The sequence below is a fragment of the Schistocerca piceifrons genome, chromosome 4, assembly GCF_021461385.2.
Source record: "Schistocerca piceifrons isolate TAMUIC-IGC-003096 chromosome 4, iqSchPice1.1, whole genome shotgun sequence".
Classification (NCBI taxonomy): domain Eukaryota; kingdom Metazoa; phylum Arthropoda; class Insecta; order Orthoptera; family Acrididae; genus Schistocerca; species Schistocerca piceifrons.
In genome coordinates, this window is record NC_060141.1 from 83389515 (window position 1) to 83408252 (window position 18738).

The 18738-nt window shown below is 39.0% G+C and overlaps 1 protein-coding gene across 1 annotated transcript in view; it reads left to right on the top strand.

Moving 5' to 3' along the window:
* LOC124794734 (mediator of RNA polymerase II transcription subunit 23) overlaps positions 1 to 18738 on the top strand; it is a 212273-nt gene that overhangs the window by 179981 nt on the left and 13554 nt on the right. The window contains exon 22 of the mRNA XM_047258334.1: positions 1459 to 1602. Coding sequence (XP_047114290.1) covers positions 1459 to 1597 — 139 coding nt within the window. The 3' untranslated portion in view covers positions 1598 to 1602. The remainder of the gene's footprint in view (positions 1 to 1458; positions 1603 to 18738) is intronic.

Here is an 18738-nt window from a genome sequence, read left to right on the forward strand (position 1 = left end):
TTCTCCAAGAACTGCCTGAAGTGTGGAATTTTCAGCTTCTCCAATGGGGTGTTGCAATACACCGTCATCTCACATAAGTCCTTGAAGAATGCTTACAAAGTTGAAGGTGGACCTGTCTGCTCGAATAACAGTATTTGTCTGCTGTCATTTTCAGCACTTCTCTACTTACAGCTATTGTATTTGATGGTATTATAGTGTTGTTGCATATTACAGTGTCTTTTCTTCATTAATTTTTACTTCACATGGTTTTCAAAATAACATTTCCCCATCGGTGCTGAAGAACTTCTCTCCAAAATCACAAACATAACCTTGCAGTTCCATGCTGTTGGAGCACTTCACTTTTGGCATGTTGAACCAGACTGAGTTCGTATTTAAATTGAATAGTATGACCGCATGTCTGGTATTTATTACGTCAGAAGCTGCCCTCTTGGTGTCGAGAGAGTTTTGTCAACCGTGTGCAACTATGTCTTATGTCAGCGAATTGCCCAGTGCGTTACGCTGTTTGTCTATAGTCCTGATTCATAAAGCTCTGTAATAATTTGTGTGTTTATTTGTGACTATGTCACCTGAAACATTTCATGTTTTTATTCTTGTGTCCTTTAAGAGATATATGCATTTTTGGCTAAAGTTGGCCGAAATATGATCTTTTATGGCAAAAGTTGTCTAAAATATGACCTATAAAAAGCTATAAATATGGCTTCATATCCTCAATAAAAATACATTGTTCTACACTGTAGTACCCGGATTTGTTGTGCATACATTGTTGTAAAATTTATACTAAAGTTGAGGGAAAATATGTGACTTACCATTAAAATGCAGGCCCTAATTGTCACTACATCACTGCCAGCCAGCTTTTTCTGTGTTACATTCCTTCCTGTAACTAGTTCCTGTTGGTTATTACACTGTATTGTTTATTGTCTCATGCTCATAGTATCAACTTTGGTCATCCATGCATACCAGTACAGCGTACTTTCCTACATGCTGAGTACACTGCAGAAATCTACACTGTAGAGCCTCTTATACGACTTAGAAGCTCTAGCATCCAGTGGATAGCATCACAGATGTGGCTTCCACAGATATATTTCCAAATTCAGAAGTATCTTCCCTTTCTAATACTTCTACAGTCTTCACAGACCACATTGAGCTAGAAAGTGCTGTCATTCAACAATGCGTTTTGAGTGTCATTCACAGTGAAGAACTGTGAAGAGCTCTAAATATAACTCTCTGCTGTGGACACTTTTGCTATTTGCTGACTCTCCTTCAGCCAGTCTGTGGCAGTTTTAGTTTTGTGTATGAATGGTTTCATACTATAGATTCATCATACTTTTCTTTTGTAACTTACATTTTACGTAGCTATAAGAAACAGTGTTAATGACGTTTAAATGCATTGTGAATGCGAAACTTTTAATCATTATGTATTAATTTCAAATAGAGTTTATTTCCTTAGCAACAGCTCAGGTATCATATAAAGTACATGTTCGTTGGTGACACAATGAAAAATGAAGTAGAGTGTATTATTCGAAGATTGAGGCCTGCTCTTCAAATGCGACTCAGGTTCATTGCGCATTTAAATATAGAGGAAATCAATGCCTCTTGAGAAAGGTTTGTAATAATTAACAACAGCATATAAATTATGAACACTCCCCCCTCCCCTCTCTCTCTCTCTCTCTCTCTCGCCCCCACCTCCCCCTCCACCTCCCCCTCTCTCTCCCTCTCCCCCTGCCTCCCTCTCCCCCTCCCCCCCATATATCTGTATATATTTTAATCTGTTGACAGCAATTTTATGTATATTGTGTTAATAACTCAGTAATTTAAATTTTTTTCATTTTGTATTACTGAGTTGCAGTATATGTTAGGAACATGTTTATTTTATTTTGGGGTGTATCTTTGCACTCATTTTCTTCTATAATGATCTCATTTGATTTTTTGTCCAAAATAATTCATTTGTTTTAAAATATGCTTCACTCACCTTCACAGGACACATGGTGCTAAATAGCTATCAGATCACTATATGAAGAGTAAAGTTTAATACAACCCGGGCAAAAGCATTTCATTCCTCCTGTCTCTGCACACTCTTTCTTATCAAACAGTTGTTTTATGAACAAACACAGACGTGAAATGAGAATGTCATGTAATAGCAACAGTCTTTATTAGTGAACAAGAAAAGTTTTATTGAACAAATTTACTACAATTCCATTAAGTAGCCAGACATTATCATCTTGGTGTGTCATGTCTCATCTCCAAGTGTGTATTACTTACTGCTAAAAAAGACATGTACATAGTGAAAGCATGTTGCAGGTATAGGTCATCTCATGTCTTTCACAGCAGTAGTTCACTGTTTCAATGCATTTGATGGGAAGCTAAACTGTAATATACCTTCTGTCATCTTGGAGTATTTGTGAAAGTAATAAATTATATTTTTTTCATATTCACTAACATACATACCTATGCCAAATATACAATAAATCTATAAATATTGGGTCTACACTAGTATGGGATGTGAGTATTCCCCAAATTCTTAGGTCCATGCAACATCTTTTAGGTAAGCAAGCAAAGAGCAAATAATTCTAAAAACTACATACTTATTAAGTTATGAAACAACTATAATTATTAACATTATAACACTTTCCAGAATCATCCTAGTCACATTGGTGATATATATATATATATATATAAAAAAAAAAAAAAAAAAAAAAAAAACCAGTTTGGCCAAATTTGTGCAACCAATAGACAACACTTGCATACACGTGAGCCATGAACATTGTATCAGCAATTCATTTTAAGTGACACTTGTTTCTTTAAGGTTTTCCCCTATAACTGTGGACCATTAAATCTTGTGTATATTACTATTCTTTTCTTTCATTTAATTTTTCCTCCAGTAACAGTAAACTTAGTGCTTGATAAATTAATGGTGGACTTAGACTTTGCAGTCACAAAATTAAAAGGTGTAAGTACACATTTTCAGTTCTTTTAAATGATATTATTCTAAAGAAAATATGGTGTTTCTCCTAAGGGGTTATTTTACAAACACTGAGGAGCAAATACACTGTCTGACAAAAAAAGTGAAGGACACAGGAGAAAATTGAATGTCAGTGTAACTTCGTACATGTATGAACCATTGGCAGTTTAGTGTCATGATGTTGGAGCCATTGGGTATGAGTTCAGGTCACAGCTGTTAGTGATTGAGGGAATTCTGATGGCACAGTGGTAGGTCACAGAATACTGTGTCCTCATATGTTGCATCACATGTGACCCTATCATTGTGCCATTTTTCAACATTTTATATACTGCCGGTATGCCGTTGAGGTACTCCCATGGTCAGCAAGATCTCCAGATCTGTTGACAACAGAACATTTGGGACCAGCTCAGATGTCAGCTCCATCCCAGTGTCAGCATCCAGGATATCCAGGACTGGTTGCAACAATTGTGGACCAGCCTTTCCTCAGGAGGGCGTACAACGGTCTTCTGACAACCTTCCCAACCAAGTCAGTGCATGGATTCAGGCCAGAGTGGTTGCAACATTTAACTGATAAGTGGGATCATACTGCCAAATTCTCTGTAAATTTGACTCTATTTTTAATGTCGTAACATATCCTCTCAGCCTGCGAAGTTGCAGTTGTTTCTCTTCCCCTTCTGGATGCTTCAGATTCCCCCCCCCCCCCCCCCCCACGACATTGTATATTATTGAATCATTCATTGTGGAACAAAGCAAAAAAAGATTATATTGTATGTGGTACACTACATCATCTGGATATGAGCATTCGTCATTCTTCTGCCCCTGGTCGTTGGTGGACTGGCATGACTTTAACTAATGGTACCCTTTAGTCCACAATTTTCTGTTTAAAGATATTTCTATCCAGTGCTTTTGTTATGTTATCTTACTGAGCTCTCAATCCGTAGCCCCATCGTCATGCCCTGTGATCTGTAGTATTACCTTTGAGTTCCTGAACTTGTGTGATGCTGTTTTTATCAGCCTGGTCCTGTTCATTACCGTTGCATGACCAGAAGAGATTGCTTTCTTCCTCCTGACAGTGTAATTTGCCTGACTTTGTTACTCCATTAGCCAGTTTTCCTGAGCTCTCACTCACCTTTTTCTTAACAGATCATTAGACCTCTCTTCTGTTCCTTTGTTTGAGCTTGTCAGTTTTTTGATCTTGTACATCAAGTTCAGTATCCTGATTTATATGCTGCCTTCAATTGTACAAGGGTTTTTTGGTGTCTTAGAGTATGTAGGGAAAGTAGGTTTATTTTGAAGTTGGGTTCCTGTCATTGTAGCAGTACTTTAACACTACTTCATTTTGTATTATGACAAAATGACCGGCCAGTATTTACTTTCAGGTGGCAAAATTCTGGTACTGCTGATAGACACATTTAAAAGGGTAGGAACTAATCATAGCCTCTAGAACAATATTCCTTTCTCAGGAAGAAAAAGAAGTAGTACGGGAAGATGATATAAAGGAGTGACAGGTTACTCAGACCCAGGATGAGAGAGACTTGTGAGGATGAGGGAAAACAAAGATGAAAGGGAAGGTGTCAGAGTATATTGGTAAGCACTGTGCCAGCTTCAGTCCAAGTGTGATATACAACTAGAGGGAGAAGCAAAATGTAGATAGGGAAGAGAAATGAACAACTGAATAGGGGAATTAAATATTAAAAAGGGATCAGAAAGAAACAAAGAGGAGAGGGGAAGGGGATGGAGTAAGGAGGCTGGGTGTAATGTTGGGCTCATTACATTCAATGTCACATAAAATAACAAAATCGTGTTGCCCTCATGTCAGAGATGTTTGTGAAAATTTGGTGTAAGATAGTACAGTATGAAAGACAGTTAAAATATTTTTTCTTCAAAGAGGTCCATTGTGGGCTGTCATTATTGTGGGCAGCAGAACTTGGTATACATTCTAATGCGTTAAAGCGGAACCAATTTACATCGGGGAAAAAGTTCCAGTTTTGGTCACTAGGTGCAAATCCGGTGTTGTAAATGCAAGAAAGATGTTTAGAATGTTTCCATATGTAATCGAGTAGGAATGGGACATGGGCAGAAAAGGTCAAACAAGTGAGAAAGGCGTAACATTGATTTTATTATTAACTGCCGCTTGCACAATTTGTTCAATATGATCACCAGAGATGTCGGTGACATGCTGCATCTGTAAAATGACGTGGTCAGCAGTTGTTCGCAGCTGTTCTGATGTAATCTGACTAACTGTGTTCCTGTTCACTGCCCTTCAGATCAGGGGGGAGACCCAATGTGTCCATGGTAAATGCATTACTTTAGATATCCCATGAGCCGAAAACCATGTGGACTCAGACCAGGTGATCTTGCAGGCCATGCATCTGGAAGACCTCTGGAGATAACATGTTTGTGGAAGGTTGCATTAAGCAGATCCTTTCACTGTGTGATTGGGATGAGGTGTTGCCCCATATTGCATGAAAACAATTGTTTCCGCACAGTTAAGCACTTTCAAAGCAGGTATCACATGCTGTACAAGAAGGTCTCAATAATGCATAGACATCCCAGTGTACATGACAGGTGGTCAGGGTGTATTCTCTTTAAAGAAGACTGGACTGAGAATAAAGGTGCTTGTGAATCCACACCAACACAGTCACATACAGCAAGTGCTGTGGGTCCTCGTGCACAACACACTGTTTAACAGTATCCCAAATTTGGCAGTTCTGTGTATTCTGTGCGCCCTGTAGTGTAAAATGTGCCTCGTCACTCCATAGAATATTTCCCGCTACATCTCATCAACTTCAATGTGTGCCAGAAACCAAAGAGCAAATTCTGAACACTGCTGTGGTTCATTAGCTTTCAGTTGCTGCACAGTTTGGATCTTGTACCAATACCAATGTAAAATAGACCACAGAACTTTCCATACTGTTGACCAAGTGATGGACAATTCTCATGACACTGCACAAGCACTAGTACTCCCCAGCATATGTGCTGCATGGTCAGTTACAACAACAGCAACTTTGTCAGTAGCTTCTACCGGAATAGGACACCTTCCTCTTCCAGGTACCACACCAAGCGCGCTTGTATTTTAAATTTCATTATCATCTTCTTTAAAACATTTAATGACATCCGATCTTTCCTCACACCTTTCAGCCGGGGATACTGTCTCAATGCGGCACTGTACAGGGGACAGGAAAAATAATGTGAACAGTGGTAGTAATGGGATGGTTGTGTTTGATGGTCAAAAACTCAGGTAAGGCACGTGTTGTGCTGGACTGTGCATGTTCAGTACAGACTAGGCATCAGTGCAGGTTGTTTACAAGTAGTGCACACTTCATATTGCATTCAGGGGCCAAGGTCAACGTGCAATGAAAGACCTAACAGAGTTCCAAAGAGGGCAGATTGTGGGGGCCTGATTAGCTGGGGCATCAGCACCAGAGACAGCCAGATCATTGAATGTTTCAAGAGCAACTGTTTCAACAGTTGCGACTGCCTACACGAAATATGGAAGGCATCATCATGTAAATGTAATAGTGGACAAAAATCGAAACAAAGTGACAGAGATCATCTTATGCTAACACGAATTGTGTTAAAACAACACAAAATTACGGCGACTAAAGTGACTGCAGAGCTCAATAGCAATCTTCGAGACCCCGTATCTATCAACACTCTGTCTGCCGAGATCTCCATAAAGTGAATATCCGTCGACGAGCTGCTGTACCAAAACCATTAGTGACAACAACCAGTGCAAAGAAGCATAAAACATGGTGTCGGAAGCATTAATCCGGGATGGCTGATCATTGGAAACACTTCATATGGCCCGACGAGTCAACGTTTTCGTAATTTCCATCATCGGTCCAGGTTTACATCTGGAGAAAGCCAAAAAAAGCTTACAATCCTGATTGCTTGATTCCAAGGGTTAAGTGGAAGTTAAGTGGAAGTGTGATGGTGTGGGCAGCCATATTATGGTATTCTGCTGGTACCATCATTACTCTCGAAGGTCGTCTTACAGGTTACAGCCAATGATTATGTGATCATTTTAGGTGATCAGGTGCATCCCATGATTCAAATGTTGTTCCCCAACAATGATGCCGTATTTGAGGACAGTAATGCACCCACTCACACAGTCAGGACAGTACAATCGAGGTATGAGGAATAAGCAACTGATTTTATCAAACCCTAGTGGACAGTATTGGAGGGCAGACTCCAGAGCAGATTTCCGTCTCCCTCGTCACTACACCAAGCGAGGTGGCGCAGTGGCTAGCACACTGGACTCACTTTTGGGAGGACGATGATTCAATCCTGCGTCTGGCCATCCTGATTTAGGTTTTCCGTGATTTCCCTAAATCGCTCCAGGCAAATGCCGGGATGGTTCCTTTGAAAGGTCACGGCCGACTTCCTTCCCCGTCTTTCCTTAATCCGATGAGACCAATGACCTCGCTGTCTGGTCTCCTTCCCCAAACAACCCAACCCAACCCTTGTCAATACAGGAGTTAGAAGAGATTCTGATCGAAGAGTGGCATAACATTCCACTGGAGACTGTACAATCATTGTATGGCAAAGCAGCTGTATTACGGGTAAATGAGGGTCCAACCCCTTATTAATGGACCATTCCTAAGTAAGTACTGGTGTTCACACTATTTTGCCTATCCCCATAATTGCTGCCAGTCACATAAAACAATTTCACTAACAGCACACAGTCTCTCTTCGCTATTGGTATACTGTTCACTCATCTTCATGGCTTATCAAAAGGCAGCATGGATGTCATACTGTGATACGAAAAGTGTACAACACCAGATTTCCACCTTGTGGCCAAAATTGGGTTTAATTTTTTTTCAGCATAAATCAGTTCCACTTCATGCACTAGCATATCTAGCAAGTTTTGCTTCCATACAATAATTACAGCCCACTCTGGACCTGTGTGAGTAGCTACACTTTCATTGTACTGTATCAGCTCAGTATATAAAGCTGAGTGTATGTGTGTATGTTCAGGATCTCCTCCCATCCCTGGCTTGATTTCAACCAAATTTGGCACAGAAAGAACAGGCCTCTTGTGTGTCAGTACTCCTAGTTCCGATTGGAGCTGAATAGTATCAGCCTGCCTTACTGCATTATTTTACAGTGCGTCCTAAACATTAGGGGCACAAAACAGTTTCCTAGCCCCTTCCATATAGGCTGGACATGGAGGAGGGAGAAACTGAGAGAGGGGTAGGAGGAAATGAACAAAGAGGGAGGAGGCAGCGGCACACAGAGCATGATAGAGGAGGAGCAGTACCTCAACACAGAGGGGACGGAAGAAGAGATGGACAAGGAGGGAGGAGGAGATGGACAAGGAGGGAGGAGGAGATGGACAGAGAGGGGTGCAGGAGGAAATAGACAGAGATGGAGGAAGGAGGAGGTGAGCAGAGAGCGGACAGGGAGGGCATGGATTAGAGGGAACCTAGATGATGGTGGTGATGATGATGTTGTTTCGTTTATGGGGCACTCAACTGTACGGTTATCAGAGCCCGTACAAATTCCCAATCTTTACTCAGTCGAAGCTCACCACTTTCATGAATAATGATGATGATGAGGACAACACAACACACCCAGGCAGAGAAAATCCCCAGCCCAGCCGGGAATCGAACCTAGGACTCCATGATCCAGAGGCAGCAACACTAGCCACTAGACCATGAGCTGCGGACCTAGGTTGTGATAGGTCTGAGGAAGGGGATCAAGGAGGAGTTGGACGGAGGGAGGAGAAGAGTGTTGACGGAGAGATGGGGAGAGAAAGAGATGGTAGGAGAGAGGGAGAGGAGGAGTAGAACAAGAGAGGAAGAGGAGATGTGAGAAATACATGTTGAACATGTATGCAGGCCAGGCCATGAGGAAAAGGCTAGTTTAATAATAAAAGATGAATATTTAACGTGTATCATTGTAAATCAGGCTACTGCACTAATATGATGAAAAAAACTACCATGTTGAAACTAAAATAAAACATGTGCCTTTGACCCATCACAGTGTTTAACATGAAAGTTCATAAATAACAGGTGCTTGTGCTAGGAGCAGGCAAAGTAATTAAAATAAGGGATCCAGCAAACATCAGCATGAAGTCGCCATGAAAAAACTAAGGAAAGTTCATTTGGTCTCATCCATTAAATCTTTACATCTCTATGTTTTTCATTAATCTCAAGAATTTTTCCAAGCCTCCATTGATTATCGCAGATAGCTGAAATGAACATTTCTTCTTTAATACTGATAGAGGCTTTCTTTCAAAGCCTAAGTTGAACATGTTTGACTTTAGTAGTTAACGAAACACACTTTATCAGCAACCTGCTTTCATTCAGTAGTTTGTAAAGATGATTAACTCTTCTCTCAAGGGTAAACCAGTTTCATATAGTTTTTGTAATACATTTGTGAATTTCGTTATTTCTTCTGTCCTAACATAAAATGTTTATATTTCTGGAGCATGAGTTTTGGCAGATGTAAAAAGATCTTTTTGACTTAAAATGTGGTTGTCATATACACACAGTAAACTTGTTCTTGTTGCTGAACTTTTGGTAACATCACCAACTCCATCACACGCATTTTTGTCATAACTAGTTAAAAATCACATTTTGTACTCCATGGTCTTGCTTGTGATGACATGAATTTACAAAGTTCTGGAAGTTTTTATATTGTACAGAACTGCCATCAACAAAGTAAGCAACATGTGGGATGTGTGATATTTGTTCCACCATAAAGATGAGAGCAGTTTTCTGGGAAACAGAATGTGTTTGTATCATGCTGTGACAATCACTTATCCAACAATAGTACACTGACTTAATGTTTTGTAGTACACACTACTGCTAGTGAAATTATTGTGCAGAATCCTGAGTAGTTTTCCACAAAATACTCTATATTGATGCATAGAGTGTCATTTTTAAGTTGTGAGCCTGATATTTTGATATGTAATGATGTGTCAAGTTTTGAAATTTTTGGTAGAGATACTCAGCAAATTCATTCCTGGAAAATAACGTTTTCAGAATCTTGTAAGAATTAATTATGCAGTTGATGTACTCCAGGACACTGAGAACAGTGATGGAGCAGTCACTCCTCATTTTACAGATACAAAAGAGGTTTTTGTAAAAGTTCAGTGTACGTTTCTTTTACATGTACAGTGCACATTATCAGTTTTACATTTTGGTGATAAATGCCTTAAGTATGTTTTGCATAAAACGGCTGTTTTCTTTTGGGCATAATTCATAAAACTTTGTAATTACAGTTTTGTTATAAGGAAATTTTCTTTGAAGCATAAGCACACATCTTTCAGCTTATGCAAAATGAGCCATTTTGTCTTATACATTCTCTTGCCATTCTATGAATGGACAGATAGACAATCTCTTTTATTGGCAGAAATTTGTATCATCATCATTGTCATATCATCATCATCATAATCATACAAGGGCATGCTGAAAAGTGATGCCTCTGAATTTTTTTTTGTGGAAACTCTATGCCTCTGATTTTTTGTGAAAACTCTTAAATAAAACAGACATCATTAATATCCAACCCTCAGCTTTATTCTTCATATCAACATATTTGTTTCTCAATATAGTCACCTTTGTGATGAACACATTTATTCCAGTGAGAGACCAGTTTTTGATACCATCACTGTAGAAAGTTTGACTTTGTTGACAGAGCCACGACCTCATCTCTGCTTGCACCGCTTCATCACTATCAAAGTGAAGCCCTTGAAGGTGTTCTTTAAGTTTTGGAAACAGATGAAAATCGGATGGACCCTAGTTTGGACTATGGAGGATGATCAATGACAGTGAACCCAAGGTGTTGGATTGTTGTGGATGTCACAGTGTTCATGTATGGTCTGGCATTGTTTTGCAAAAGGAGAGTGTGTTCCATGTGTGGATGATCTTGTCAAATTCATGCTTTCAGTTTTCGGAAGGTTTCACGTGCACCGGCATAGTTAAGTTAGACACTACAATTTGGAACCCTCCAGCGGCAGAAGGTACAACTTGTATCAGCAAACTGAGAAAGTCAACTGAGTAATATGCATGATGTGTAATACGCCAACCAATACGAAGTAAAGAATAAAAAATTCATCAGGAGTACTTTTCAGCATGCCCTCATATTACGAAAAGGCCTGAACATGTGCTAGCACACCTTCGTCTGTTCTACTTCCCATTTTATAGCTTCCTTTTGAAAAAATACCTCATTCTTTTAGTAATACTCTTGATTTCCTTACCATGTATTCAGTGGTGTTAAAAATGGTTTGAATATCCCCCCCCCCCCCCTCCCCCATGAAGTTAGTGCTAAGATAAGTATTTTCAGTTTTTATGTAACACAACTACTCGTAAATTTCTCAAGAAGTTTTTTGCACCAAACTGTTAGTCTGCATATGCAGCACTGCCATGTGACTCAGATACATTTTGCACTGGTACATGAATCACTTCTGATGCTGTTATCTGGAATTTTAATGCTAACCAACGAGGCTTGGATGAAATTATTCTGGGTGCCTATCTTGTATTCTTTTGGTAACTGTAAGTATTTTAGGTTGATCTGGTGTATATTCTGGGTCTTCAGCTTGACATTCATCCATCCCTGGTTAACTATATAATGTAGAAGATAAAATGGCCTTATAGCATGTTATACAATGTCTAGTACCTGGGATAAATCCAAAACTTTTATACTTCCTTGCCATGATTACAGAAATAATTTTCAAAGCTTCCCTAACACTCTTTTTACAGTGCTTATAAAGGGTCACAGCAAATTCTTTGTCTATCTTCAAATGTTTCCAAATAGTGCCTTTGATGAGAAGAACAAACACTGTCAGTATTTTCACAGGTACTTCTTAGCTTCAGTAATTCAGTATCAGCTTGATTCAATCTCTTTTGTACTACTACTTTCCTACTGACACGCTTCTGCTGCCACAAAACCTGCAGAATATTTGTTTTCCACAATGATTTCTAAATCAAGTGTGTATGTTACAGAAAAGAAGTGGATGATTTAAACGTTTTCTGACACTCTAATCAGTCAAATGTGTATTATGAAGAATCTGTAAGCAGAAACAAGAAAGAGTTAATAACTATTTTATGTGATTTCTAACACTTGTTTTAGAGAAGAAATGAGATTTAAATCTGACATAGCAAAAATCTCTGTGTAGCATGATTAGAATAAAACTGTTGCCAATTCACAGCTCTCAGACTTCCACTATTAGTTGAAACTTGTGTATTACTTTAAAGTACCCTATCAGACTGAAGAATTACTGAGGGAAGTAGTCAGGCAAATAGCAAACAGGAAATAAAAAATAAAAATAAAATGTCCTCCTTCAGAGATAAAAAACATACATACAGAAAAACTAACATGTACATGGCCTCTTGTACTCTATGAATGGTGGTAGACTAAATGTTTCATAGAATGAAATTTTCACTCTACAGTGGAGTGTGTGCTGATATGAAACTTCCTGGCAGATTAAAACTGTGTGCCGGACCGAGACTCGAACTCGGGACCTTTGCCTTTCGCGGGTAAGTGCTCTACCAACTGGGCTACCCAAGCACAACTCACGCCCCGTCCTCACAGCTTTACTTCTGCCAGTACCTCGTCTCCTACCTTCCAAACTTTACAGAAGCTCTCCTGCGAACCTTGCAGAACTAGCACTCCTGAAAGAAAGGATATTGCGGAGACATGGCTTAGCCACAGCCTGGAGGATGTCTCTAGAATGAAATTTTCACTCTACAGTGGAGTGTGTGCTGATATGAAACTTCCTGGCAGATTAAAACTGTGTGCTGGACCGAGACTCGAACTTGGGACCTTTGCCTTTCGCGGGCACACAGTTTTAATCTGCCAGGAAGTTTCATATCAGCGCACACTCCGCTGTAGAGTGAAAATTTCATTCTAGAAACATCCCCCGGGCTGTGGCTAAGCCATGTCTCCGCAATATCCTTTCTTTCAGGAGTGCTAGTTCTGCAAGGTTCGCAGGAGAGCTTCTGTAAAGTTTGGACGGTAGGAGACGAGGTACTGGCAGAAGTAAAGCTGTGAGGACGGGGCGTGAGTTGTGCTTGGGTAGCTCAGTTGGTAGAGCACTTGCCTGCGAAAGGCAAAGGTCCCGAGTTCGAGTCTCGGTCTGGCACACAGTTTTAATCTGCCAGGAAGTTTCATATCAGCGCACACTCCACTGTAGAGTGAAAATTTCATTCTAGAAACATCTCCCAGGCTGTGGCTAAGCCATGTCTCCACAATATCCTTTCTTTCAGGAGTGCTAGTTCTGCAAGGTTCGCACGAGAGCTTCTGTAAAATTTGGAAGGTAGGAGACGAGGTACTGACAGAAGTAAAGCTGTGAGGATGGGGCGTGAGTTGTGTTTGGGTAGCCCAGTTGGTAGACCACTTGACCGCGAAAGGCAAAGGTCCCGAGTTCGAGTCTCGGTCCGGGACACAGTTTTAATCTAAATGTTTCATGTTTTTATCAGATATTGCTGCTCAGCCATTTGAAGCAACGAGCACTACAGCTTTATTGAAAAAGTATCATTTTTAGCGAAAAGGGTCATTCCACGTCAAATCAACAAATGAAACCATCGTTTTCAACCTTACCCTCTCGGATTTAAATGAAATTAAGTATGCCTTTAGTACTCATTAATAGTACCACAAATTAATTTTTTTCGCATTTTTCTGATAAAAAGTTACCGAGTAATGGACTTTCAAAAGTTGAAAAAAATGACAAATTTTTGACTCGCGGAACAATGTTGTTTTCTTTATATCTCATGTTCTAATTAAGCTAGAACAATAAAATTTACTTCATTGGAAAGCTCTTTTAAAGACCTTTTATATGATACCAAACATCATTAGTTTAATATATACACACACATTGTTTATAAAATCAACATTGTTGAATTTATCGAATTTTGAAAAACTGTATTTTTAAAGTTCTCAAAAAAATATATGTGAAAGATACACTTTACATCTACATATTCTGAAAGTTTCAACTTGGGATGAGCATGGGATCACTATCAAAAGCCATTTTATGTTTACCACAATTCTCCAAATCACAGTCAGATAGGTGAATTTCTATTATTTTGCTACACATGAAAATATTACAGTGTTAGATTTTGTTACATGGTCCACAAATTGTACTTTTGAAACGAATAACTGCTTATTAAACTTTAGTGCTAATTATTTATTAATAGCCTTAAAACCATGGGGGGAAGAAAAGAAAGAAAAGGAAGCTATCTCTCATTTTAAAGATCATATATAAAATGATTCTTTGATGTTACTATCTACAATCTATTCACTATTTTATCTCTGGTTAATATTGTCAGCAGTTTTCACCTATTGTTGAAAGTGACCCACACATTCTTTTGTTGTGAGGCAGCTGTAATGAAATTATGTGATTAACTCTGAAATTTGTTTTGAATCTAGCTTAAAGGTACTTTTGTACAAACCTTACAAGAGTATGTAAGTTTGTATGCCTACAACCAGTTAATGTTTGCTTACTATTATCATAATGAAATATTTTTTTACAGGAAGTGAAAGAATAGAGAAGTAATATTTTGTAGTATTGAGTATAGAAAGCTGGGGCATTCAACTTCAGAAACATTGTTTTAAATTAGTTTGCTCACTTGAGAAATATGAAATGCCTAAAATTTCAGCTTTGTACTGTAATCCATTTAATGAAAAGGGCCACAATAACCATAAGAAAAACTTCAGCCTGTTTCACAATGGATGATAGCAAGAAAACCTTTCTTAACTTTAAATCAAAAAGTGTGTGACAACTGCCGTAAAAAAGTTGCATGAGTAGAAATTTGTGATACATCTAGCACAGAAAATGATGATGATCTACTTTATTCTGTGGTGAAATAAGAAAGTGAAAAGGTTTTATGTGATAGTGACGTACAAGACATTGCAGCAAGTGAGGCCTTAGAAAGGTTGAATGCTTCTTTGGAGTCCGTTGGTGAATCGCCAATTAAGAAGAAATGACTGTGTGAGGCAAAATATCCTAAGGAAAAACTAATTAAATCAACTTCAACAATTCAAACGAAGGGATTATTGCTTCCTTCCGAAAAAGAAGGGGTACATCTTCATGCAGAATCTGAGATGATCAGTCAGCTAAAAGATAAATTTCGTACATGTACATCTCGAAGTAAACAGATGGAAATTCTTACCATTTTACCTAAAAGTTGGAATGTTAAGAAGCTTCAAGATGAATTTAATGTTACAAATTACATTGCTCGAAGAGTAAAAGATTTGGTGAAGGCCAAGGGAATTTTGTCTTCACCAAACGCAAAACCTGGCGAGACTCTTGATCAAACAACTGCTGATTTTGTTAGAAACTTTTATTGTTCTGATGAGATAAGCAGGGCAGTGCCTGGGAAAAAAGATTTTGTGCTTGTGAGAGATAACGGAGAAAAACTAGAAGTACAAAAACAGCTAGTTTTAAGTAATTTGAAAGAAATTTACGCGAACTTTAAAGACAACCATCCAGAGCTCCACATTGGATTTTCGAAGTTTGCAGACCTACGTCCCAAAAATTGTATTTTAGCTGGAAGTTGTGGTACACATAGTGTCTGTGTGTGTACTACCCATCAAAACTTCAAACTCATGCTGACTGGATGTAACATTCCTCAGCTGACAAAGGATGAAGATAATCCAATAAAAACTTACAAAGACTGCATTGCAAGAGTTGTATGTAATCCGTCATTACCTGCTTCTCATTTTGGTGAATGTAAATTCTGCTGTGGCCCAGAAACATTTAAGACATATTTACAAGATCTGTTGAATACTAATGATACTGATAATATAACTTATCAGCAATGGGTTTCCGTTGATCACACAACTCTAGAAATAATCATAAAATCATCTCACAACTTTATTGGTTGTTTCTTTTTTTTATTTGGTAATTTAAAATTGCTTACATGACATTCATTTGTTGCTGGTCAACAGTCAACCTTCCAAAAGAGACTGAGAAATGAACTTAAAGAAGGCAAGGTCTTAATGATCTGTGACTTTTCTGAGAATTACTCCTTTGTCATCCTGGACGAAGTTCAAGGCTATCACTGGACATACATGCAAGCAACGATTCATCCCATTGTTGCTTATTACAAGGATGGGAACAGACTCGAGCACACAAGTCTTGTAATCATATCAGAATGCCTAACACATGACACTGTTGCTGTGCATTTGTTCCAATCATACTTGATGGACTTCCTGACTGTTAAATTGGGTAGAAAACAAAGAAAAATATATTATTTCTCTGATGGAGCAGCAGCTCATTATAAAAATAGGAAGAACTTTATCAACCTGTGCCATCATGGAGATGATTTCCAAACAAACTGAATGGCATTTTTCAGCCACTTTGCATGGGAAGGGAGGTAGTGATGATGTTGGTGGAACAGTTAAACGACTTGTAGCTTGAGCAAGTCTGCAACGGCCATGTTGTTGTTGTTGTTGTTGTGGTCTTCAGTCCTGAGACTGGTTTGATGCAGTTCTCCATGCTACTCTATCCTGTGCAAGCTTTTTCATCTCCCAGTACCTACTGCAACCTACATCCTTCTGAATCTGCTTAGTGTATTCATCTCTTGGTCTCCCTCTACGATTTTTACCCTCCACGCTGCCCTCCAATACTAAATTGGTGATCCCTTGATGCTTCAGAACATGTCCTACCAACCGATCCCTTCTTCTGGTCAAGTTGTGCCACAAACTTCTCTTCTCCCCAATCCTATTCAATACTTCCTCATTAGTTATGTGATCTACCCATCTAATCTTCAGCATTCTTCTGTAGCACCACATTTCGAAAGCTTCTATTCTCTTCTTGTCCAAACTATTTATTGTCCATGTTTCACTTCCATACATGGCTACACTCCATACAAATACTTTCAGAAATGACTTCCTGACACTTAAATCAATACTGGATGTTAACAAATTTCTCTTCTTCAGAAACGCTTTCCTTGCCATTGCCAGCCTACATTTTATATCCTCTCTACTTCGACCATCATCAGTTATTTTGCTCCCCAAATAGCAAAACTCCTTTACTACTTTAAGTTCCTCATTTCCTAATCTAATTCCCTCAGCATCACCCGACTTAATTAGACTACATTCCATTATCCTTGTTTTGCTTTTGTTGATGTTCATCTTATATCCTCCTTTCAAGACACTGTCCATTCCATTCAACTGCTCTTCCAAGTCCTTTGCTGTCTCTGACAGAATTACAATGTCATCGGCGAACCTCCAAGTTTTTATTTCTTCTCCATGAATTTTAATACCTACTCCGAATTTTTCTTTTGTTTCCTTTACTGCTTGCTCAATATACAGATTGAACAACATCGGGGAGAGGCTACAACCCTGTCTTACTCCCTTCCCAACCACTGCTTCCCTTTCATGTCCCTCGACTCTTATAACTGCCATCTGGTTTCTGTACAAATTGTAAATAGCCTTTCGCTCCCTGTATTTTACCCCTGCCACCTTTAGAATTTGAAAGAGAGTATTCCAGTCAACATTGTCAAAAGCTTTCTCTAAGTCTACAAATGCTAGAAACGTAGGTTTGCCTTTCCTTAATCTTTCTTCTAAGATAAGTCGTAAGGTCAGTATTGCCTCACGTGTTCCAGTGTTTCTACGGAATCCAAACTGATCTTCCCCGAGGTTGGCTTCTACTAGTTTTTCCATTCGTCTGTAAAGAATTCGTGTTAGTATTTTGCAGCTGTGACTTATTAAGCTGATAGTTCGGTAATTTTCACCTCTGTCAACACCTGCTTTCTTTGGGATTGGAATTATTATATTCTTCTTGAAGTCTGAGGGTACTTCGCCTGTTTCATACATCTTGCTCACCAGATGGTAGGGTTTTGTCAGGACTGGCTCTCCCACGGCCGTCAGTAGTTCCAATGGAATATTGTCTACTCCGGGGGCCTTGTTTCGACTCGGGTCTTTCAGTGCTCTGTCAAACTCTTCACGCAGTATCATATCTCCCATTTCATCTTCATCTACATCCTCTTCCATTTCCATAATATTGTCCTCAAGTACATCGCCCTTGTATAGACCCTCTATATACTCCTTCCATCTTTCTGCTTTCCCTTCTTTGCTTAGAATTGGGTTTCCATCTGAGCTCTTGATATTCATACAAGTCGTTCTCTTATCTCCAAAGGTCTCTTTAATTTTCCTGTAGGCGGTATCTATCTTACCCCTAGTGAGATAGGCCTCAACATCCTTACATTTGTCCTCTAGCCATCCCTGCTTAGCCATTTTGCACTTCCTGTCGATCTCATTTTTGAGACGTTTGTATTCCTTTTTGCCTGTTTCACTTACTGCATTTTTATATTTTCTCCTTTCATCAATTAAATTCAATATTTCTTCTGCTACCCAAGGATTTCTACTAGCCCTCGTCTTTTTACCTACTTGATCCTCTGCTGCCTTCACTACTTCATCCCTCAAAGCTACCCATTCTTCTTCTACTGTATTTATTTCCCCCATTCCTGTCAATTGCTCCCTTATGCTCTCCATGAATCTCTGTACAACCTCTGGTTCTTTTAGTTTATCCAGGTCCCATCTCCTTAAATTCCCACCTTTTTGCAGTTTCTTCAGTTTTAATCTACAGGTCATAACCAATAGGTTGTGATCAGAGTCCACATCTGCCCCTGGAAATGTCTTACAATTTAAAACCTGGTTCCTAAATCTCTGTCTTAACCATTATATAATCTATCTGATACCTTTTAGTATCTCCAGGGTTCTTCCATGTATACAACCTTCTTTCATGATTCTTAAACCAAGTGTTAGTTATGATTATGTTGTGCTCTGTGCAAAATTCGACCAGGCGGCTTCCTCTTTCATTTCTGTCC